This window comes from Erithacus rubecula (genome assembly GCF_903797595.1).
Source record: "Erithacus rubecula genome assembly, chromosome: 8".
Taxonomy (NCBI): Eukaryota; Metazoa; Chordata; class Aves; order Passeriformes; family Muscicapidae; genus Erithacus; species Erithacus rubecula.
The window spans coordinates 23555661-23580868 of NC_136659.1; the positions used below are offsets into that span (position 1 = coordinate 23555661).

Below are 25208 nucleotides of genomic sequence, written 5' to 3' on the forward strand. Positions count from 1 at the left end.
ATTTTTTGTAATGCCATATTCTCCTCTATGTGTTCAAAAACTCTAGACTTCAAGGCAAGTAGTTCTCAGTATAACTTAGTTTTGTATGCCCTAGGAGGCAGAGGGCAAGGATCTAAATCTAAAAGAAGTTTGCAAGTAGAGCTAAATTCTTTACAGTTGATTCATGGGGTTTTTATTAAAGGCTGAACAGTAAGTCACAGCGGCATTGGCTTGCTTGTTCTGCTTTAAATACCTTCTTTTTGTACAATTTTCAAATAGTATTTAGCCTGTGAAGTACAAATTTGTCCTGTTTTCAGGAAAAGACAGGAATTTAAAAAGCATTTAAAATTCCAAAGAAGTAACTTCACAACTTGAAAGGATCTTTCAAAAGATGGCTTTGAGGACAGTCAGAAAAGGCAAAAATTATGACTATCTGTATGGCTTTTTTAGTGAAAAAGTTTTAAACTACACCGAAAATTTTTGTTTACATTTCTGACATTGCAGCCCTTTTTTCAGCTTTTCTTTGCAAATGTTCTGAAAAACATATCTGTGTAGTCTTGGGCAAAATTAAATGCCTCCTATCAAATCTCTGTTATGTCCATAAATTATAAAAGATTTATACTTGTAGCTATTTCACCAGTTATGTACAACATACAGTACCATATTTATTATACTGGATATCATAAAATTATGTTCAAATAATTACAAACCAGATATAGCCAAGACTGTTGAAAGGTGAGAATAATTGAAAGAAAACAGAATTCCTGGTAAGATGATAATGTAACCATTGACTCTGAATATCAGTGTTATTGACACAAAGAGCTTGGATTGAACTTTGACAAAGTTCATGCAAAGAGGAGGGCAAGTTTAAATTGGATTTAGAAATAACTAAATGAAGGTACCAAAGTACAATTAATCAGACCATTGGGGGGTCTAGACTGAGAGAACAGCAGGACTGTGGGTTTGAAGACAGATTATCCAAAAATAATACATAATCTAAATTATCAATAAGCCAAGTTTAGTTTATACTGTGATCCTGTTACATAGCAAAAGTTAACTAAAACTGAAGCATGTCTGCTGTGAAGGGGCATGTGCTCCAACTTGTTTGAAATAACAGAAGTCCCAACTGACTTGTTACATAAAACATATTTTCAGACTCCAAGGACCAACAGGCTAGGACAAACATAATTGTTTAAATTTAAAGAACTCTGAGTGTGTTTCCGAGTCAATGTTAAGATGTTTGATAAATATATATACTGGTAGGTTGTACAAGTAGGAGAAAATATTTATCTTTTAAGTCACATAAACGTGTTTTGGTTGGCTTGTGCTGATGGCATAACTCCTCCCCTCTTTATGGCTTAGTGGCTTTATGTGGATTGGAAGGAGGTTTTGTATAATGGCTACAATACTCATCATTATTCCTGGGAACTCTGTGGCACTCCTACTGGGCTTCTGTTACCTGAAACAAGTCTGTGCTCATATTTGGGAAGGAAATGGGACTGGACAATGCCAACCTCTCCACCACTTTAGGTTGCCTTCTAAACCTTCGCCCCTCTGCTGATCTTTCAAATGTTTGTTGCCTCCTCTCCTTTACTCTTCCTTTCTCTTTTTCAAGTCTATTCTAGGGAACTCATTTCACTTTCATCTGTCTCTTGACATGTAAATTTTGGTGTTTACTGATAATGTTGACTACTGAACATTCTGTAGTTTGCAAGTTTGACCTCCAACTCATATTGTGCAGTAGTAAGGATGTGAAGTGTGTCAGTAAAGCAGGAAAATTAATGGCACAAATGTACACTAAAACTCTAATTTGAAAGTCAAACAGAACCTTGCATTATGATCTGGCACAGCAAAGAGAAGGGAATGGTTTAATTACACATTTCATGTTGTGGTAGCCCACATGTATTCACTCACATTCATAAATATTCCCTTCCTATATTCAGCTATTGAACCACCTTACAATTTGGCTCTTGCTGTCTGGAGTATTCTTTTTGTACAGTTTACATGGAAAAAGAAACTTGTATCTGCACTGATGGGTTGTTATGGTATTACTGATAATTATTGTGGAACAATGTTTTAATGGTGCACCACAGCTGCATCTATTAGTGACTCTGAATTTCTACTCCCTCTGGCAAACTGCCTAGAAATATCTATTATTTATAAATATTTTTGGCCCACTGATCATCAGACCTACCTCTGGGCCACTCACCTGCATTACAAAAAAATTGTTTCTGTGGATGTCAATCCATTAAATTCTTTGTGTGCAAGGAAGGTGTTCTATACAGATTTATATAATGGCACCTTTACACCCCTTTAAGTCCTTCTATTATATCTAAGAAATTTGGCAATTTTCATCATTAATGCATTGCCACTTTGTGCTTTCTTAACTTATTTTTTCTGTTACACTCTGCCAGTGACTATAATATACTCTGGAAATTCTTCAGGATGGTGGTTTTGGCTTTGCTTATCAAACACTGATATTTCCTCGTAATAAAATTACAAGATGGTAAGCAGTAATGGAGTTTCTCACAGACACTCCTGGGTCAGGACTCTTCTAAAATGGCACATTCCACTCTCTCTTTAAAACTAGACCAAGTACAAATACCTATTCAAAATTAATTTTATACATTGGGGTTGTTTTTTGGTGGGGGTTTGGGATTTTTCTTTCAGTGATTTTTTTTTTTTACAGTAATAAAATCTGCACGTGACTAATGAAATAAACTTTTTCAGACCTCACACTGCTGAGTATAATACTAAAAACCAGCAACAGTCTATGCAGACAGCAGAGAATGCATCCAGTTCCTCAGGAGCTGTAGCACAATGCATTGCTACAATCTTTTTGTGAATTTGGCTCTACTATAATTGCTGATGCACATATAAACTTGATAAAGCTGGTAATCACAGAATGTTTGACTGGTATTAAAAATTTGCTGAGGTTTGGCAGTAATGAGATCTGAAAGGCTGCAGCTGTTTTACAGGCTGCACCAGGTGAGCTCCCTGTTTCACTGAAATGGCAGGTTCTCTGTTTTTATATGTTGGTTTTTCATATGGGGTCTGTGTTTCGGACCATTTTATTGCAAACAAACAGAAATCTAACAATAAGGAAACTGAGAAGAAACTGAGTGCAGGTGGGGTTATACAACATAGTTCCTATGCTGGGACTACTGCCACCTCCAGAAATTCCCCAGAAGAAAAGCAGGTACTGTTCTGGTGAAGTTCTGAAGCTTTTTCAAATATCCTGGCTAGAAACAATGTGTCCTACAATGATTTTCATGGAAAGGGGGTAACAGGAGAAAACAACAGAGAATTCCAAAAATGAGAATTGGAAAAACATACATCCAGAGAAAGCTACTTGCCAGTTGCAAAGCTGTAACAGCATTATGTATCTAAGTTTATCTCACTAGCATATTAGTAGCAGTGGATGCTTTACCTTAACCACTTATGACTTCAAACTAAAAAGAAAAAAAATCAACCATACTGATAGCTGTGAGCAGGAGTTTCTAGGAAGGGTGCACATATTCCCTCCAGCAATCTAGAAATGACTATGTTAATATTAAATGTTGGTGTAACAGTCTCTCTTCAAGCATCTTTAGATAAATACCAGAGAAATAATGTAGCTACACTACACAGAAATGTAGGAAGGAAAACTTCAGAGGTTCCCTGATGATATTCTCAAACCTGTTCTTGCAAAGCTCAGTGACAGCAAGTATGTAATGTCCTGTGATGCTTTGGCTACCTGAAAAAGTAATCAAGAAATCTGTACCTGCAAACTAAGCCCATTATCTTCTTTCTTCTCTCTGACATTCACCTATTTTTTAACATTTTAACAAAAGATGTACACTGTTGTCATGGTTGTGGTAGTCATATTTCCCAGATGAAGTAAGTCTATCAACCTTTTCAAGTAGTTTTTAAAAACATTCTCTTTTTTTTTTTTTCCTGTTGCTCTTCTCTGGACCCTTTCAAGTATGATGAAGTCAATTTCAAAGACCTGATTTTAGCTTAAACTAACACGTACTTTAATAGATCTTATTCCTGTAATATTTACTGCTGTATCCATAAAGACTGATGTACCTAACTTCAGAGTTGTTTTAGCAGAGTTATCAGTGCCCAAAGTAAGCATGTACACAGAGATTAATAAGAGTACAGCCTAAAAAATCTAAGTGAAGACAAATAAGGAAAACAAAAGCTAACAATTTTGACACTGGATTACTAGATTTACTCTTCCATCAGTTTATTCATAATTCTGTTCTAGAAATGTGGGTCTTCCTTGAGATTTTCCTCTGTCCTCAAATTTTATCTGAGTATCTGATTCCCTTAAAAACCAAGTTAGTGGCTTCCACATAATTTCTGAAACAAATCAACATTTTACAGATAATCATTAATGCCTTCGAAATTATACAGAGATACATATGAAAATAACACAAATACTTTTTAAATTCTGCAGATTTCTACAAAAGTTGACACAAGCCACCTATGAAGTGTATCCTGTCCAAAAGATAAATGGTTCTGCAATACAAATAACATCTCTCAATACTGTAATTTACAGGATTGTTTTTTGGTAAGGTTACTGTATAAGACCAGTGCTGCTTACATGTGGATGCACAAGTGTATTTCATACATCTTACCGGATAATGAAGGGTTCTAAGAGAACTTCTTGCAGAAAATACACTATTTTCTAACATAGGAATGAATTAATGCCACAGAAAAAAATAGGCCTAATCCTGCTTTTTTAAAATAGAAGAAAGCTGGGGTGAGCTTTTCACCAAACTAATGGGTGAAAGAGGCAAAAGCTGGACCTCGGCTGCATGTAAAATGGGTAAATTTATCTGATTTGAATTATACAAAATAATAGGTTCGTTCTATTCAAGTCTCATCCCAGACCCACCCCCCTTTTCCAGCCCTAGGGGAGGGAGCGTTAAATAATGGTCTGTGTAAACTGATGCTCATGCAGTAAGACTTTGGAGAAGTGCTGCTTGTACAAGTTAAAGCAGGCACTGAAGAAAGAGCAACCAAATAAAAAGCAGCTTCAGGAGCAAAGTGGACCCTCCCGAAATTAAAAGACATGTCCTTCTTCAGCAGAGTTTTGACGATGAAATGCAAGCAGACACTTGAATGTGAGAGGACTTACTTTTACCAGGCGGTTTTTGGCAGCGGCAGCAGGTCCGCCGGGCAGCCGCGGCCGTGCAGCAGCCAGGCGCTGGCGGTGCGGAGCCGCCCGCGGGCGGCGGCGGCGAACAAAGGCGAGGGGCGCGGAGCGGAGCTGCTGGAGCCCCCCCGGCAGCGCCTGGGCAGGGTGAAGAGCCTGCACGAAATGCCCGGACCCAACACCCTCTACAACCTCTACGAGTTCTTCTGGAAGGACGGCTTCGGCCGCATTCATGAAATCCAGGTACAGCTCCCTCGGCTACTTCATGCTTTAACCGCGCCAGGATTACTTTTAGTAAAACCTTTGCTTTAGTCCCCTCGTAAGGCGCTGGTGAACGGCCGGGTTAGCCGCACCGCAGCTGGGCATCCCGCTGGGGATCCCGGGTTTCGGGGGATCCCCGCTCCAATTCCCGCAGCACCGGAGGCTCCGGCGGGTTTGTTTCGCAGGGGATCCCACGATCCCGGTCCCCGTGCCCCGGCGCCCGCCAGCGCTCCCTGCGCATCTTTGTGCGCGCTTTGAACCGCTGGGGAGGTGCCTCAAACTGGGGAAAAAAAAAAAAAAAACAAGGAAAAGGAAAAAAAAAAAAGTACTTTTAACTGTTTTATTTTAAACTGGGCTGTTTCACAAGCTTGCAGACGGCTTATTTTTGGCGGGCACGGCTGGGAAGCGTGGGCTTCCCCGGGCTCTCAGACCGCAGCAGCGGCACCGGGGCCGCCCCAGCCCCGCCGCGCCTGAGGCCGCTGCCCTTCCCTCAGCCCGGCCCGGCGCTGCTCCGCCGTGAGCAGAGACCATTTTGTCTCTCCTACCCCGGCCTCCCCTTACATAAATACACTTTGCCTACATCGGTGCCCTGTGGGGGCGGTAGATGCGCCGGGCCCCGCTGCCGTCAGCGCCGGCCGGCCCCGGCGGCCGCCCCATCCCTCGGGCGGGAGGCGGGCGGTTCGAACCTTGCCGGGGGGGCGAGGGGCAGCCCCGGGAGCGGCGGCGACTGGCGCTGCCGGCCCTGCCGCCCCCTCCGCGGCCGCCACACTGGCGCGGGGGAGGGGAGCGGGTGGCGGGAAGCGGGGCCGGATGGCGGCGTGAGGGGAGGGAAGGCGAGGCGAGGCGAGGGCGGGCCGAGCGCGGCTCCTGTCACCTGGCGTGTGGCGCTGCTGCAGCGGGGCAGGCGGTCGGGTGAGGCAGAGCCGGTGAGGCCCCAGGAGCGTCCCCTGGTCAGGGCAGCTCCCCGCAGCGGGTCCCCCCGCGGCCGCACCTGGCGAGGGAGGGAGAGGCGCGCTGTCCCTGCGGGAGCTGCAGGATCCCTCCGTGGGCAGCGCCTCGGGGATGCTGGCGCGGGCGGCGCTCCTACCGTAAGGCTGCCGCTATCCACCCATGAATTCTTTCGCTTGCTTGGCCAAACATGTGGGTTTCATTCCTAAAAAGTCACAGTGCATCTCCTGGGGCCCTTTCCCCGTGTAGTCCAAGAGATTCTAAAGGAAGCGCTTTGTCTACAAGGAAGCAAAGCTGTGTGTTTCACCCTTTTGCAGCTCTGGATCCATAAGATTTCCACCGGCAAAGATCTCGTTGGGAATACCTCAAATGGGGCATTTATTATTTTGCTGTTTTTAGTGACCTTTCCCAAATCGCTAGGAAGAAATTTACTCAGCCCGAAGAAATTCACTGCCCGAAAATTACTGAAATTTCAGGGAGAAAGAAGAGCGTGAAAGGGAAATAGAAAAGAGAAACTAAAGAAAACAGAACTTTAAATGTTTCGAGAATTAAAACTTGAAAGTTGGGGTTGACGAAAGACCTAAAAACATCAGAAAGAGGCAGGAGGCATAAAAAAAGAATCACATAAGTTGGTTAGTTTTGTACAGCTTTTTATATTTATCATTTAGATTTTTAAGAAAAAATGTTGCGATGTATTCCATGGCAGCCAAACTAGATTGCTAATGATGAATTGCTCAGCTTGATTGCTTGCTAATTACGATATGCAGATGAAACTTGAAGACAACCAAAGCTCTTTGTTTCATTCTGTTTCTTTTTTTCCTCTATCTTTGTGATGGTGTACAGAATTTGAGAGGTACTCATCATAGTTTCATAACACAAAAGAGATGCTACCATTGGTTTGAAGTTCTTTCGCTGTCAAAACAGTGAAAATCATTCAAAGTATTATAAAGAATACAAGACATCCTAAATAGTATATGCTATTCACTACCACTAGCTGATATGGTTATTTTCTTTTTTAATGAATACTATTTCTAGAAAGGAAAGTCTGAGGAAGGACAAGGAGAAGTTGCACTTTAATACTAGTTTTGATTCTGCTTAGAGTCTCAAGAATCACAGGATGCCCTGTTTGCCTACACATAAAATGCAAGTAGGCATTTAACAGTCTGTTAAATTTAACAATACAGTGAACATCAGGAATGAATTAATCCCAAACCCTTTGGTAACCAGCTCAGCTACTTAGACGATGTCCTTTGGTGCACACAAATATTTGTGTGCTATATGCAGAAGGGGTGGGGAAGCCTTTTCACAAAGGAGGTTCTGTTCTCAGTAACATGATTCCAGCTAGGCCTGGCAAAAGTAGTAATGCCTACAGCAATTATGACAAAGGGAAAGTATTTATAATTTGATGGGATTGGATCGCTTTTGTATCATCAGTGCTGTGCAAGGATAAAGAAAAGAAAGGTGAGGAGGGAGGGATGTGGATGCTGGCAGTTTGAATTTATGGTGTGTGAGAGTGGCATATGAGGCATTAATGGAACATTTTCAGGGTTTGGAACAAGGGAAAGAAAAACCCATGTTGTGATAGAAAATATGGGAATAGAAATTCTGGGCATTTTTTTAGACATGAAATTGATAAAATGGTGTTCAGTCGATTGAAAGAAAGGGATGTCCAAATACTTTGTCCCTGTCCATTTCTGGTTTAAAACTAATATTTAACCTTTTTGATCAGGTAGCTTGTCACTTGATATATTTTCTGTTGAAGTTCACTGTCTCATGTAAACCTCACCATCAGTGAAAAAAATAAACTGCTCTATAAATACCAAAATTTGTTGAACTTGTTTTTCTGTGACTGGTGGCCTGTATTCCCCTCCCTCCACTGATTTTTCCTTGCTTCACTCCTTTCCCAATTCATGATTTCCTTTAAAGACACACACTCTCAAAGTTGTTATCTCCATGTTTGATATCCTAAAGTATTTCTAAGCCAAGAGATACTGTGGGTTTTGGGAGTGCTTGTTCATACATTGTTCTGTGGTGTTGGTTAGGAGCAGACCAAGCAGAAGGGACAGTTGAGTTCCTGCTGTAGCATTTCCCTCATCAGGATGACTAATACATGTGTCTCATGTGAATCTAGATGCTGATTTTTGAAAATGGTAAGAATGTCGTTGTGGGAGACTTTCAGAACTTAAACTGAAGTTGGCCATTGTGTTCCAAAAGTAGTTAAGAAGTGACTGGCAGAGACCACAATTGCACAACTCATGTTTTATTTGGAAACTAGACAAAAAGAATTACATTTTTTATGTGCACTTGGTATCATTTTCTGAAGAATGATTCATATGTCTTAAACTTATTGTTGGCAATTAAACAATTCATCTCTGTAACTAAGATTGAATAAAATCTATTTCACATAAGGTAATCTTGAGTCAATACTAGACTTTCACAAGTGTAGTTAGTGTCAACTGTCTTTGGTTTATAATCAGCATAATTCTGTGTGCAGACGTCTTTGGATTAGAATGTAGGTAACATGTCAAATTGGTCGGTTTAAATTGTCTTACTACTTTAACCAGAAATAAAGGCTTTAACATTGATTTCCAAAGTCTTAATAATATCTTTTTAATAACTGCTTTGCAGTTTTGGTGGGTTTTTTCCTCTCTCAACCTCAACTCCAAGCAAATTAGTAAGAGGTGAGAGTTTCAGTTAATGACCATGTCAGAAGGAAATTTTTTTGAAATAATCAGTACAATTTCATGGGACAATGATAGTGCAATCTTACTGGAAAACTTTTTGGTTTGACTTTGTTTGTTTTGATATATATACACAGTTTAATGTTTTCCAATCCTCTTTATTAATCTCCAATCCCCTTGTTTGCCTCCAGCCTGCTCCACATTTGTGGATCAACCACTCAATAAACTCCACTGCAATAAGACCCTATCTTTTCCTTTCTTTTGCAGAATTAGCATATGTCTCTGAGTTCATTGCTGACAGATCTGTTTCAAAATGTCGTTTTTCACTAGGCTGTTGTGCTGTCATTATTCTTGGTTAGGTTATACATAGCTTTTTTAAATAAGCAATTAAATGGTAGAGTAAGTAGCTATTTACAAAAGATATTAAGTTATATCTCTGTGTTATACTGGTAATTTTAATATGCTTCCATGTTTTTCATTATTGCAGACATTCTTTCTAACCTGTTTGATCTGGAGGGATGTGTTTTAAAGAGGACCAGGTCCTTTCATCTTCTCAGTGTTTGGTTTCGCTCACACTCAGTGCCTCAGAGCTTTGGGTCTTTTCAGTCAGGGTCCTGAACTGTGTGACCTCTCTGTTTTTCTTGTGAATATTTCACAGTAATGCTTAGATGCTTCTCCTGACATTTCCAACTGGAAGGCTGGGGATCAAATTCTAGATGTGAGAGATTGTGCATGACAAATCATCAGTTTCCTTTTGTGATAGTTTTCCTTAGTAATACTTGACTTCTGTTTCTCTTTGTTGGCGACGCTGTAGCAAAAACACACTCAGGAATATGGAAAGATCTTCAAGTCTCACTTTGGTCCCCAGTTTGTTGTATCCATTGCAGATCGAGACATGGTTGCTCAAGTCCTCCGAGCAGAAGGCAGAGCACCACAAAGAGCCAACATGGAATCGTGGCAGGAGTACAGAGATTTACGGGGGAGAGCCACGGGGCTCATTTCTGCGTGAGTGTTGTTAGTCCTTCACTTCCCTTGTTCCCTTGTGTAAGTTCAGTGATTTTCTGTAGGACTCTACTGGGAAATCAGGCTTTTCTGTGTGGGGAATTTATGTGTCTAGTGGGGGGAAGGGAGTAGGTATTTGTGATGAATGCTGTGAATTTGTTCTGCTGTGAAGTTTCAAAGGGATGGTGATGATGTGTAATTGAATGTGCAGTGAGCTACTTTGCACAAAGGCATTCTTTGGGGATGTGTATCAACTGGAGTTGTCTGAGCTGACTCACCTGCAAGCAGTTTTACAGAATAGACCTTACTAGTTTTGGCACTGCACTGCATGAATGTGGGTTTACTGCATCAGTTCTAGACTCTTCCATCTGGTTGGAAGTGTCCTGTGAGGAATTGTTGGCTCAGGTTGGTTTTAGCTTTATTTGTCACTGAAGAGCCCCCTCAGAAGATTAATGCAAAGAATGGTCAATTCACACTGTAGTGCATCCCCACACAGATATTTTTGAATCTGGCTGATTCCAGAGGAGTTGTCTATCTGTACAGCTTGCATAACCTGGCAGGGCTTGTGGGTGTGGTTAATTGCCACTGGGATCTACTCACAGTCCCCACTGACATAGGATGTTTATTTAGAGGGAAATTAATTTCCTGAGTCATGGAAAGTCTGTTTTTTCATGGTAGCAAAAGGCTTTATGTATTGCACCGCAGACTCAAATCTTAAGCTGTATTTGAGACTCAAACTAACAGTTCCTTGACACTTGCTGAAAAGATCTTAAATCAGGAGACTCAGGAAATATCTGTTAAAGACATCAAGTTCTTCTACTGTCTGATAAGTTTCTGTGCCTTGCAGTGGCATTGCTCCAGTAAAAAAACCAAAAACAACCTAATGGGAAATACAACAATTTGAAATAAACACATAAAAGATAATTGCCCATTTTCATAAGGAATTGAAAGGTATCCCTGGAACTACTGTTTGCAAGGACTCTACTCATATGGAGCATGTAAACACTAGAATTCAGGTTTTTAGTCTTCAGCACAAAGGTTTCCATGCATAGCTCAGCTAAAGAAGAATCTGTAGCTGTAGGTTGTTTCTCTACAGATAGGTCTGCTCTCTTATTACTTTGTAGGTTTCAAACTGGGGTAGCTGAAAGTGATGTATCAATAATGGAATTTATGGTACCAGCTCAAGTTGTTGATTTGTCAGATCTGAATGTGATACTTTATTTGGTAATTAACTACTGGTTCTGTGTAAAAGCAGTTTTACAGACTACCCATTCAAATATTTATTTAAAGTAATTTTAATAGAATATTTTACTAATTTCTTGCATTACCCACTACTAACATTTACATAGGGACAGTTGTCAAATTCAGAACACTGAGTGGGCAAGTTCTGTCACTAAAACCTGAGACTGATTTACACCTTAACATATGTGTTGCAACACAGAAATTTAATGAGGATGTGCAGTAAATACAGAATAAAGTTGTAGGAGCATAATACAAAATATACATTATCATCATTTTCATTTTACCCTTTTTTTTCATTTGACATGAAAAATTGCAAACAGTTTGGTTGCAGAGCTCTTACCCAGCTGATGATTGTTAAGGAAAACTATGTATTGACATTATTAATAATTTCTTTTAGGGAGGGGGAGCAGTGGCTAAAAATGAGAAGTGTACTGAGGCAAAAAATTCTGAAACCCAAAGATGTGGCTGTTTACTCTGAAGGAGTCAATGAAGTTATCACAGATTTAATTAAAAGAATCCATACCCTCAGAAGTCAAGAGGAGGATGGGGAAACAGTGACCAATGTTAACAACCTTTTCTTCAAATATTCAATGGAAGGTAAGCCCAGGCTGGGTCTGTAAAGAAAATGCATGTAAAGCAATGTGGTTGTGGTTAGGCATTTCTGTCAAATGACTGTGCCCTGATGTGATTAATCTGGAAAGGGTGTTTGATATTCTGCATTTGTGTCTCTTCCTAGTTAGTGCAGTGGGTATCAGTAGAATTCCTTTGCAGAGTCCTTGTATTAAGGAGCAATTCCCATGAAAATGCTGGTGTACAGGTAAAATGTTCAATCAATGCCTTGAACAGTCTGAGTACTCTATATTTATGGATTAATTTTTCAAGAATAAGGATGCTGACCTTCTAACAGCTGACTTATAATACATGTTAACTTCACAATGTACCAGCCAAATTCCAATGGGGGATCCCCATGTGATGTATTTAAGTTCAGTTCATAATGTGGGAAAAGATACTGCTTTTCCCTGCCTGTACATACCAAGTGTGGGACTGTTATGCTTGCCTTGATATCATCTGCTGCTGGCTACCATTAATGAGGGAATGCTGAATGAAACCCTGGCCTGAGCCTGTATGGCATTTCCTGTGTTCTTACAGAAATCTCATGGTGATACAAATTTCATTGGTACTCTTTGCTGACAGGCAGCTGAGTAATCTGGGATTTGAAGAATTTCCAAATTGCTCACTTATGAAGATGTTGTGTCAAATTGCTGGCTGCCTGCTTGGTCTGTTTCACATTAATAATGTCTAAAAATGGCATTTAACTACCAGTTTATGAAATTTCAAACTGTGAGCTTACAGATTCACTATAAATGATGAGTTGGTTTAAATTCTTCACATTTTTTTAGTTTTTCATTTATAATTTATGCCTGGCACACATTTATTTTCTATATGACTTGCTGTTTATTTAACTTACACAGTAAATGTTCAGGGAACCAGCATGTAAGATTTCTTTGAAAGGACCATGTAAGCAACAAGAGGATGTATAAGAGCTAGCAGTTTCTGAAAGAGGTACTAAAAAAAGGAAAGATACAGAAAAAGTTCTTCCCAGGGAAGGAAAATGAGGAAAGGAGGAGTGAATTGAAAATAACCCAATTTTTACATTATTTTAGTCAGTAAAGATAATTTCTAGTGAGGATGTGTGCAGAACTGCAGAAAAACATATGTGAAAATTATAGCAAGTCAGAACAAGAGGCAGTCAGCTTTGTCACTTGCAACAGTGTCACACTTGCTGTTTTTTAGGGCTGGGTGGAGAATGCTGTGTGCAGTAAAAACACTAGAGTACAAGATATTTATCCTTTTACACTGACTCAGTATTCATTTGCTACCAGCTGATGACAGACACAGCCACTGGTAGAAACTCTTGTGTTGTCACCAGTTATCAGAAATGTCTTTGAACTCGTGTGTCTTTGTGTGGTCAGAGGCCAACAGGGCAGGCTCAGGATTTGTAGAGCAATACAAAACCCAGCAAACAGGCTGGAAGCTGCTCTGCTTCTGCTGGAATTCCTGCCTGTCTTCTCATGCTGAGCATTAATGAAACAGCAGCTACTCTCTTGCTGCAATGTTTAGCTGGGTTATCTTACTGTGTTTTGAATATCTGTTTTATCTGTTACCCAACTGAAGTAATAATAATAATAATAATAATGATAATAACAATAATAATAAATGATAAATTTATTGTAAGGTAGTTCCACTTTCTGTTAGATGATTCCTTAAATTATTAATATGTATTGATGCATGTGTATAGACAATTCTTTCCTATTTTGATGTGCAGGTGTGGCCACTATTCTCTACGAATGCCGGTTGGGCTGCCTGGAAAACAACGTTCCCCAGCAGACTGTTGAATATATTGAGGCTCTGGAATTGATGTTTAGCATGTTTAAGACCACTATGTATGCAGGTGCTATTCCCAAATGGCTTCGTCCACTTATTCCAAAACCCTGGAGAGAGTTCTGCAGATCCTGGGATGGACTCTTCAAATTTAGTAAGATTTAGTAGTAGAAAAGTTCAGCTGTATTTCTGCAGGTTCTGTGTGCGTTTGAACGGGACAAGCTGCATTTCTCTTCTAAAATTATAAGAAGACATTGTGGCAGAAGTAAGTTTCATATTAAATGTAGACTGGCCAGGGGAACTGTTTTAAAAAGTATTCTACTGAAAACAAACTTTACCAGTACATTTCAAAACTCCCCTATTTTATACTGCTCTTTCTTTATCTTCACCTATTTCAGCACCCACTTGTCACTCCAGGTCCAAGTGCTCTGCCAAGGTTTTATCTTAAGCCACTTCCATTTTAATGAGGGTACTTTTGTTGACTTCAGCAAAATTTTAATTAAGCATCTTGACAAACAAAACTGACTAGCAAGAAAATAAGATAGGCTCTGGCAATTAATTAAACACTTTATAAAGTTGAGTTATATATATAACAAGAGTGTAAGTCAGCATCAAAATACACTGATGTTCTACAACATGGGGTTTTTTGATAAAGGAAACATTCTGGGCTACTTTATGAATCAGTTTTCATGTAAGTAGGAAGAATGAATTGTCTTTGAAATTCTATTTTTTAACGTTTTTGAGTGTTAAAAAATTTGAACCCTTTCCTCTCTCAAGTATTAGAAAGCTGCATGCATTTTTTTTTTTTTTTTTTTTTTTTTTTTTTTTTTTTTGTAGGCTCATTCTGTGAGCCATTAACTTTCTGAGGAGTTTTTTCTTAAATGCCTTGTTTGACCAAAGATGCTGTTTGCAGTCACTAGACTATACATGGAAGTGTGGTGAAATTGCTTGGTGTGCCATTCACTGGAGTTTTTGAATTTTTGTTATTACTTGATGCTCCTCATCTTTGTCTTCAGAGTAATTAAGTTCTGTGGCTTTGACCTTCTGGTTGCAGCCTCTCTGTGCTGAGTTGCAGCATGCTCTGCATAGTTCACCACTTCTTGCAGAGTTATCATGAGCCAGGTGGGCATAAAATCTTGGCCTCAAGCTTCCCTTGAGGAAGGGAACTGAAGTCTCTTGTGTCCCTTTTTTGTGCTCAGCATTCTCATGCTGTGAGCTACCAAGGTTCCTGTAAGCTCAATTTTTCCTTGCCATGAGTATCCAAGGATCTCCACCATTACTCTAGGATTTTTCCTTAAGGAAGAACAATATTTTTCCCCCTGAACGTGCAGTGTAGCGTGAGAAATGTGATTTCTGAATGGAACCAGCAGAAAAATAAAAATGGAGGCTTAACAATTTTTTTGAATCCCAAAGGTCAAATCCATGTTGACAACAAACTGAAGGCTATTCAGTCTCAGCTGGACCAAGGAGAGGTAGTGAATGGTGGGCTACTTACACACCTCCTAGTGAGTAAGGAACTTACTTTGGAAGAGATCTATGCCAACATGACTGAAATGCTTCTGGCAGGAGTGGACACAGTAAGCTTGTTATCATTTTTCTTTTGCATAGTTGTTTTTGTGACCCAGTATCACTGGCAGCTTTCTTCAGGGGGTTGCATTGTTTATAGGGATATAATTTTAACACATTTAAGCCAAGATGCCGTTGGAATTAAATCAGTGTTCTGATCTAGCTGTGGTTTATAGAAACCCATCACTTGTGAGTCTGTTCCACAGTTTATTAAACAGATAAAATAGCAATTGTCTTTTCATTCAGCTTGTATTTCACATATTTTCTTTTATTAGTTTGCTTATCATGTTGGTGCTTGTGCTCTTTAGGTAGACCACAATAGAAAAGTTAGCTGAAAGTTAGTGTGAAAAAAATTGATCAATAAACTCATGTGTAGAGTTTGGCAAAGGATTTTCATGTATGGCTAATTAAATCAGCTGGGATACACATTATGAATCAGACACCTGCTTTCTGCTGGAATCCATTAGGAGGAGGATATTAGGACAGCACTGATGTGGATAAGTTCACTCTACCCCTGCTTGTGCTGGCAACAGTCAATCTGAGACAAATAGCTCAGGTAAAGGCTCAGGATTAATGGGGCTGGTGTATCCAATATGTTAACACCTAGGAATGTGTTTCAAGTGTCTCTCATTCTTTATTCTTCTGCTTTGCCATTTGAAGAAACATTAATGTTATGTGTGTATCTTCCCCTCTCATTCTGATAATATGAAATCAGTGTAGCTCAGTACTGACTGCAGCACAACAATTGGAAGAATAAGCAAAAAGAAAGATGAGCTTTTTAGACTATCAATGAACACTGCTACTATAAATGATTGTTACCAAACAAATTGTAAAAATAAATTTTATTAATTTTATAAAGAATCAGTGTAGGTCTTAAATAGTCTTACAGTAGAAAAGTTTAAAATAAGTTTAAAAAGTAAAATGGTCTTAAAGAAAAGAAAAACTCCCTGGATAATTGAATTCAGATTTCTTTTGGCTTAAGAAAATTTGTAAGGTTTCTAAAGAAAACAAAAAAACCCCAACAGCAATCACTTTTGAATTCCAAAATAAGGAGCATATGTAAAAGTTCTTTATGTGTTGAATATTACTCCATTGGTTAAATGTCCCAAAGGCTTATGAGTTTGCAGAACGTTTTGATGTTTGATTCTTAAGTAAAACATGGTTATTCATCCCATTCATTTTCTAATCTTTTAGACCATCAATTTTCCATTTTTAGTGTGTGACGTTTTTCATTAAAATAAAAGCACAGTGTTAATGCCAACAAGAATTTCCCTTTCCATTTGACTCAGCTTTCTCAGTTGGCAACAGTCCTTTTCTGAGAGGATACCTTCTGACTTCCTCATTTTCAAGTACAAAACAAAAACTGAAATTTCAAGTACAAAACAAATTTTTTTTTCTCTACTGCTGTCAATTCAGATCTCATTTTATCATAAAAACTGAAAGAGGTTTGCAGGGTTGTAAAAGCTTTCAAGAGAGGCAGTTGTTGGCTACAAAGCAACTGTGCCTGTTGCTGGAACAGTCCTAATTTTTAGAAGTTATGAAGGAGCTGGGAAGGAACAGTTTATATCAGAAAAGTTCTGTACACAGCTGGCACAATTGCCAGCCTCTCTGAGTGGAACAGAACTGGGTTGCATGGTAGAAGGCACAATCATTCAATATTGAAAGAAAAACAAGAAAAGTTATGACAATGCTACTTCTAGCATTATACCCCAGTTTTAAGACAAAATATGAAAGGACAAGACATAAAAGGTCACCATCATGATGAATTTGCATTCTAAATTGGTCTTAAGACCGAAATTAAACATTTCCACAAACTGATTTTTTTTCCAGCTGTGGTGAAAAAAGATTAGATGATGGGTTTCTTTAAATCCTGTTGTGCTCAAAGTTGAACTGTGTCCTGCCTCGTGTTCTGTTTCTTCTTTACACAAAATATTTTAAAATGATAATGGAGTAGCATTGCTTACCAAAAGGATTAAATATAATCTTAGCAGTGATGATATTAATTCTGTTGTGTGGATGCTATTAGGGGACCACTATATGCTTAAAAGGGATTGGAAATGTTCTGAGTAGTATTTTATTATCTTGTTTCCTGTGAAGTGTTTTTATTGGAAGGAAAGGTGAAATGCATATTGAAAACTGAGAGCAAACTTAATCCATTTCTGTTTAGAGTATTTATGTTTCAATATTGTTTACATAGTTGGGTTTGCATTTGGTTTGTCTGTTGCTTTTTATATTTCACTAGGAAAATATCAACATGGATTGTTTTGATATGTGGTGGACTTTTAGATGGAAAAGGGATGAAGGAGGGGATGGCAAAGTCTGGCAACCTCCCATGGAATCCAGATGTGAATCATTGCCAGCCTGTTTCATAACTTTAAACATATAAAACACATAGTTGAAAGCTGATTGCTTTTCTTGGCTTGAAATTATTTTTAATGTTAGGCTTGATGATTGTGGTTTCTTCTTTAGACTTCTTTTACTCTGTCCTGGGCAATATACTTGTTGGCAAAGCACCCAGAGGTGCAGCAACGTGTTTATGAGGAAATAGCCAATAAACTGAGGAAAGATCAAGTTCCAGTTGCTCATGATGTCCCAAAATTGCCTTTGATTAGAGCTGTCCTGAAAGAAACCTTGAGGTAAGTGGCAGACAACTAAAAGATTGAATTCCATGTTATTCTAATGAATTTTGAATCCATTTTAGCATTTGTAGTTCATTGTTGCTACTGCACTTTGTTGCTTCTACTTTCATTTATTTCAGCAGTATTGTGTCCAAAGATGCTCAAGCAATGAATAAGATAGATTGCATAATGTTTAATGTTTCTAAGTATGGTAGAAGTGGTATCATTTATGTAGGACATGTCTGTTAAGGTAGGGAATTGAAAGCTTGATTTTTCCCTTTAGTCTGTCTGATAAAATGTAACAACCTGCTTCCCACACTGGTACTTTGCAGTGCCACTTCAAAAATTTAAGCTTTTTGATGTAAATTAAAGGCATGTGACATACTTTAAAAAATATGTTTATACTAAATGTTCATAATGAGGTGAGGGGAGCAAGAGGATTTTAGAGAAGGCATCAATCAGGCTTTTTCAGCTTTAGCAGTAGTGCTGAAATGTCTGCAGCTTAACCACATACTTTCATACTTGTACATGTGTAAAGCAAATAAATGCATAGACCAAATAGCTCAACCTTCAGTTACTAATAAATAACTTTTCTCAGATGATGATCATATTCTCACAGATGATTCAAGGTTTTTGAAGCTCCAAGGTGTTCTGTACTCCTGAAAAACATTTTTGGTGTGAATGAATATGGCATTCATGCTGCATATTTGTGAATGCAAATTGAAATCTAAACATTTTTAAAATTATGTTAGTTATTACTGTTGAACTTCAGACAAATATTTCTCACTAGGTTATATCCAGTATTGCCAGGAAATGGAAGAGTGACCCAAAAAGACTTGATCATTGGAGGATACTTGATACCTAAAGGGGTAGGTTCTGTTGCAGTCCTCTGCAGAGAACAGTTGAATTTTTGCAAATGAAATATGACCTGCTACAACATATATACACTTAATTGATTTTAAAATATTTCACCACACTAGAACATTAAGAAGAAAGTATTTCAGTAATACCCATTTATATGCCACAAATAGATTTTATGATTGACTTGTTGCTGTTGTTTTGATATTTTTTTATTTGGGTCCTCACCTGCAAATGAAATTTATCATCATGACTTCTTCTTAATATTCTTTAGGGTGGAGTCTATTAATTACATATCTATGTAATTGTACAATTAAATTATAAAAGCATGAATTTCATTACTCTTGCAGTTTTCTAATTCTTTGTCTGTTAATTCCCTTTGTAGAAAGTTTCTCCCTTTTTCTCTTAGCAACTTCATGAAACAATTCCCAATAATTGTGACTTGTTCCCATCTCCTTCCCCACTGCATCTTCTCTAATACATTGAGCAACACTGAAAGCAATTTGAAGATTATTTCCTTTGACCAATTGAGAAAGGGATTTGATTTTCGAGGTATTCTTTTGTCTTCAGCATTACTCAAAGTTGCTTAATTTTTATCACCTCTTTTTGCAGAAATTAAATTAATTGCAAATGTTTTAAAATTTTGTTATGTACATTGGAACTAGCTAAATATAAATATCATTCATTTCCTCAGACTCAGCTGGCACTTTGTCACTATGCAACTTCATACAGTGAAGAAAATTTCTCAGTGGCAAATGAGTTCCGACCTGAGCGCTGGCTGAGGAAAGATAATTTGGACAGAGTTGACAACTTTGGCTCCATCCCCTTTGGTTATGGCATTCGAAGTTGTATAGGGAAAAGAATTGCAGAGCTGGAAATCCATCTTGCACTGATCCAGGTTAGAACCATGTGACAGCATTACAAGAAGAAAAGTGAATTAGTATTTTTTTTATGTATGCCATTTCTGGGTATCCTACAGTGTTCAAAACCTTTGATTTGGAGTGTTGTCTAATGTACTCTTGCTGCAAAGGCTGAAAAAATTGCAAATTTTTTTGAACTACATTGCAGATGGTATGGTACACATGATGTAAAACTAAAGGTAAGTTTATTAAAGAATTATATAGATTTGGTATAGAAGGCTTTTGTAAGCAAATAAGAAATCTTTCTTAATTCATATTAGAATGGTTACCTGCCCAGTTTCTGTGTTTTAGTTAGAATTCAATACTTACGAAGATGTAAAATAGATTTTTATATCCTAGTGATACTGATCACGGTGTGATGGCAAACAGCAGAATTTTTCTGTGTTCTGGACTTTTTCTTTTTTTTCTTTCTTCTAACTCATTATAATGTTAGAGATACATAATTAATAGTTATATAAATAGTACATATTGAGATATACTGTTTTTTGATTGGTTCATATAATAAAGAAAACACTCCCAACAGCTGCTATATTTTTATCATTTACAAGACAGCCTATAGCTCAAATAATGAATGCAGATTGTGCAATCAAATCACAAAGATTTGGTAACTATTTATAGTTACTCGACTATAAAAATATTTATATCCATTTTATAGATTCAAAGGAAAGCTTGATTAAATTTGTCTATGAATTTCCCTCAGCAAACTTCTGGAGCAGTTTCTGAACAATTACTGCCTGTCTTTTGGAACTGAGAGTGAGAGCTCCCAGGGGCCTTGGTAAAACAAACACACTTCAATCTTTTTGAAAAGGAGGCTCAAGGAAGCAATGAAGAACCTATTTTTTTCTGGAAAAAAATAGAACAAAAGAGCACACAACCAATTTACAAACATAGAGATGATATTTAAGTGAGTTAAAATTTGAAACACATGGAACTCATCATAGAGAAATTGTTTCAGACCAATCTGATTTCTTTCTTTGATTTGTGATCACTTGCCTCATTTGGGGGTATAAAGTCAGTCATGTACTTTGACTTCAGGAAGTATTTTCACACATTCTGTATGTTTTTTCCTCAATTAAATTAATAAAATTTGTTCCAGATGGAAGTGCCCATAAAATGCATGCACAACTGGTTGGAAAAAGAAAATAGCTAGAGGCAGTAGCTATCAAATATTGCTGTTGAACTGGAAAAGCATTTGATTAAAATTCTATATAAGTCTGTGCTGCATTTGATTTAGGTAGTTATTTTCACTAACAATCTAAGTGATGGATTAGAGAATACTTTTACAGTTTGCATGGGATACCAAGCTGATTAAGTTAAAATCAGAGGATGTGAATATAGAATTTTGAAAAAGAAGACATTTTCCAGAAGCAACACAAAATTATTCACTAATGACAGTTGCTATTTAGTGCCCTTGAGAAGAAATAAATCATAAATACAAATTTATGAACAACTGTCTGGGTAATATTAGTACAATAGGAGCAGACTGAAGTGATACAGTAAAAAATTGGTCAATTCTGACAAGGCAATGTTATTCTAGATAATATTAGCAAGCATTTTGTGTGTCAGAAAGAGGAGCTAAATTACTCAGTCTTGCCAAACATTAATGAATCCTCATTAAGTAACAATAAACATCCATCCTCATGCACTGCATTTTAAGGATGATATAGCCAAATTCAAGGAAATTTGGAAGACAAAGATAATAACAAGAGGGACTTTAAAAAGGGAAGAATTAGATAAAAGTTTAGTCAAAAATTTGACACTGAAAAATGTAGTTATTTATAGGAAAATAATGCATTGGGCATCAGTCATATAAGAAGAAAGATAAGAGATAATTAATTTATAGAAAGAAGTGTTTGAGATTTATTATTAGGAAAAGTGGAGGATGTTGCAGCATTCCCCTCTTGAAAGTGTAAAAGTGAATAGCTGAGGTATTCTTCATTTACAAAGAAGTGTTTGATGGGATTGGGATTCCTATAGCTTTCTTAATAATTTCACAGATTTATTGATAATAAAGGAAGAGAAATCAAAAACACATTGAGAGGAAGCTCACAGTTTGGAAGAGGCCTTAGTTTCTTTGATAATTCAGACTGTTTAATCTGATTATGTGGAAACTCTTCAGTAAGGACTTGCTCAGTCCTCCCTCCATCAGAGGAGGAAGATTTTGAGTTATAATTTTTACCTTGTAACACCCTTTTTTTTCCTGGACAGGAATCATAGCACTTAAACTCTGCCAAACTGGCAACACAAATTTTGCTTCTGGCAGTCTGTTATATTCTATGTTTAAAGGCTACTCTTCACTGGCAAATTTGCAGGTTTTCTAATACTTCTCCTGTTTATGTTCACAGTTACTTCAGAATTTTGAAATCAAAATTTCTCCCAAAACTGAACCAGTTCATGCCAAAACTCATGGACTTTTGACTCCTGGAAACTCCATCAACGTCAGATTTTCTGACAGGAAGTGAAGCTCAAATGTTTTGGAAGTACTTACACAATTTTCATGGAAACAGGTTTGCATTTTGTGCAAGTTTAGACTATGCTTGTTCTCTGGTTTGTAGGTATTTGACAATATCATGAAGTATTATGTTCTGCCTTAGTTCTAGCAGTACATAAGAGCAATTACCTCTCCTGTAACAGTTAATTACACATATGGAAATATATACCAAAAAAAAATCCTTCTTGCACTGGGAATCTGCTTTTATCTGGGAGAATTCCTAGTAATAACAACACAAGCATTGAAAAAAGCCAACCAAAAGTTAATTCAGACATGTCAATATCATTCAGTGATTTTGTTACGCTGCTACTCGGTGAGTGTATTTGAGAGCAAGGGGATTATTATATAATATGTGGAAATTAGCTGCATGTATTAGTTTGTATTTTCATGTTTGTTGTCCTCCAGTGTTTTTTAAAAGTTTCCATGTAACAATGAAATTGAGATAATTTTTTAATATGTAAAAACATTTACTCTGCATGTATTAAAAAAAAAATAAATCCAGTAATATGAAAAGTAAAGATAGAAAAAACACAACTTATGTCACATTGTTTAGACTTGAAATACAGAACATATACAAATTTATCTAAACTTAATCTCCATAAAATGTTACTATATAGTTTCAAAAAAATAAAAGTCTTAAAAATTAAAGTTTAAATATCACATTGGATAGTTTGAAGCCAGGCACTGTTCTCATCACCAAAGCACAAGCCACTTTCATAGTTTCTAGCTAATATGCCAAACCCAAATGTAAATATTAAAAGGAAGTAGTTGTTACATTTTTATCATTTAATTAAAATACTACTTTTAACTTTATTCACAGTTCTTCAGCAGCAAGAACTGGAAACTTCTCATTTTAACTTGCTGAATCAATAAGCAAATACAGAGTTCTGTAGGATGGAAATGTGACTACTGAAGTGTTCAGAGAGGTTTTTTTACTATCTGATGCCTAACAGAAAGAGTGGACACCTTGGTCTTTTTGGAGTAGTTTTCTTTGGTTGCTTGTTTTTTTATTATTATTACTTTTCCTATGACAGCCAACAGAAAACTCTCTCTTTCACAATACTTTGGATAACTTTAGTATCACTGCACTAACCTTACATTCCCATTCTTGAGAGAAACCTTGTACCCTGTATCCATGGACCATGCCTTGAACAGTGTTCAAACCTGCATATCCTAATATAATACATATGTAATTATATATAGTTAACTGTTTACATGTCAGGCTCTGACTGTTTTTGGGAATTAGTTTACATACTGACAATCATAAATATTTCAGCTAAATAAACTTAGCAAAAGTTTTGCAACTTTGTTTTTTAAATGACAATTTTTCTTTGATTATCTAGCCTTTGGAAGTCAAAGACAGGTTAGAAATTAAATAGAACTGTAGGTTTAATGGTGTACATGAAATTTCACATGGCTAGCTAGCTAGCTACTGCAGTTGCACTGTTACAGTATTTTGATTCCTTTTTGTGGTGTCTTTTCAAGGTTTAGGCAAAAGAAAAACAAAATCTCCTTTGTATGGATCTCATATACAAAATAATAATACTAAATATCTGATCTATGAGAGGATTAAATGCTTACATAAGGACTTCAAAATGTTATTCTTGTATTGAACATATATGTACTGTAAGAAAACCAGGTATTCTGTTGGGAGTATTTTCCTTGAACAAGCTTGCATTCTGATTTTTCCAGGGCTTCCAAGTATTCCATCTTTCTTTTTTTTTTCCTTTTCCTTTTTCTTTTCCATTGTTATTTTCAATTGTCTCCACCTTAAATCAAATTAAGAGATTTGTATTTTCTAGAGCCAGCTAACATCCCAAATGAGATGTTTTGGAAAATCTGTTTGAAAGTCTATGGACTGAGTATTTGACTCCATAACTATGCCTGGTTTTGTTGAATTGGAGACAAAGAACTCCTGCCTTGAATCCAGATTTGGATGCCATATGGTGCCTTCCTTTTGCTTTGTCATAGCATCATTAGAAACACCAGCCACTGCTATGTTGCAGTACATTTGCTGCTTGGTATGAATCCCTAAGTAATACATCAGTGTAGGAGATGGAAAAGACATTTTTAATGCTTTTTATAGCATTTGAATCTTTTAATGAAAACAGCCAGTGTTTTGTTCTAATAGAGCACCTATCCATGTAAGTTGTCTTTTATACATAATAAAATATTTATACAGAATTTACAAGTCTTTGTTCTTATTTTGATTACTTTTTATATTTGCATTTTTCTTTAGCAGCTTAAACGATTTAACTTGTGTAGAACTCAACGATTCACTACTCCATGGGAAATAAAGAGTTCAGCTAGAAAAGAGGGGGATTCTTTCAAGAATTTAAGGTGTGTAATGACTTAGTGAAAGGGGAGATAACATTATGTTAAGAGTACTGTTATTCTGGAGGAAAGGTACTGGCAAAGTTATCCAAGAAGTGACTCTAATGTCAATGTTTTGATTAATTACTTAATACATAGAAGAATATTAAAGATATAAAGAAAAAAGGCATAAAGTGTGAAAATCAAACCAAAACAATGACAAAAACATAACCCAGAATGTAATAAAAATGGGCTGGAATTTAATAACAAAATATACATATGTAGGAAATAATAATTTATTTGAGTAGCTCACCATTTGAAAATTTAATATGTAGAGGAAGGCCTACGTAATAATAGGTGACTAGAAAGTATTTCAGAACAATGAAAAATAATGAAAAAGTAAATGAGATGCAATCTGACCTATTCTTCCCCAATTTCTATCAGAGATACTTCTTCTTAAGTACTATGTACAGTGTGCTTAAGTGTTCAAGAAAGGTGGAGTTTGGACAGATGAGGACACACTAAGATTATCAGTTTGATAGTTTCTGTGAGTAGAGAAAGGGTTATATATAATGGTTTTTGCTCTGCCTCCCTGTGGTTTGCTGGCAGATCAAGCCCTGGCACATCTGGAAGCTGTGTGACCATGGGCTGAGGAGAACTTGGTTTGTTGGACACAAAACTGCTGAGTTGATTTTGCTCCTTCCAATTGGATTAGGTAATAGATAGGGGAGATAGGCATGTCTGCAAGAGACCAAATTTATCCTCAAAAAGTTCAAGTAATTAGTTTAGAAAAGTAAATAT

The 25208-nt window shown here is 37.3% G+C and overlaps 1 protein-coding gene across 1 annotated transcript; it reads left to right on the forward strand.

The window, feature by feature from the left end:
• The first annotated feature begins 4290 nt into the window (after positions 1–4290).
• Positions 4291–24278, forward strand: CYP27C1 (cytochrome P450 family 27 subfamily C member 1). Its single transcript, XM_079311305.1, has 9 exons — positions 4291–5368; positions 9830–10020; positions 11657–11856; positions 13586–13795; positions 15055–15218; positions 17677–17843; positions 18616–18694; positions 19378–19581; positions 21949–24278. Exons 1-9 carry the CDS (start codon positions 5042–5044, stop codon positions 22063–22065), a joined length of 1659 nt encoding a protein of 552 aa, XP_079167431.1. The 5' UTR covers positions 4291–5041; the 3' UTR covers positions 22066–24278.
• The last annotated feature ends 930 nt before the right edge of the window (positions 24279–25208 follow it).

Excerpts from the sequence above, each read along its gene's own strand:
- CYP27C1 (XM_079311305.1), top strand. The coding sequence starts at position 5,042 with ATGTCCTTCTTCAGCAGAGTTTTGACGATGAAATGCAAGCAGACACTT. Across the intron at positions 11,857-13,585 it reads CTTCAAATATTCAATGGAAG|GTGTGGCCACTATTCTCTAC; the intron begins GTAAGCCCAGGC and ends TTTGATGTGCAG. Across the intron at positions 13,796-15,054 it reads GGATGGACTCTTCAAATTTA|GTCAAATCCATGTTGACAAC; the intron begins GTAAGATTTAGT and ends TGAATCCCAAAG.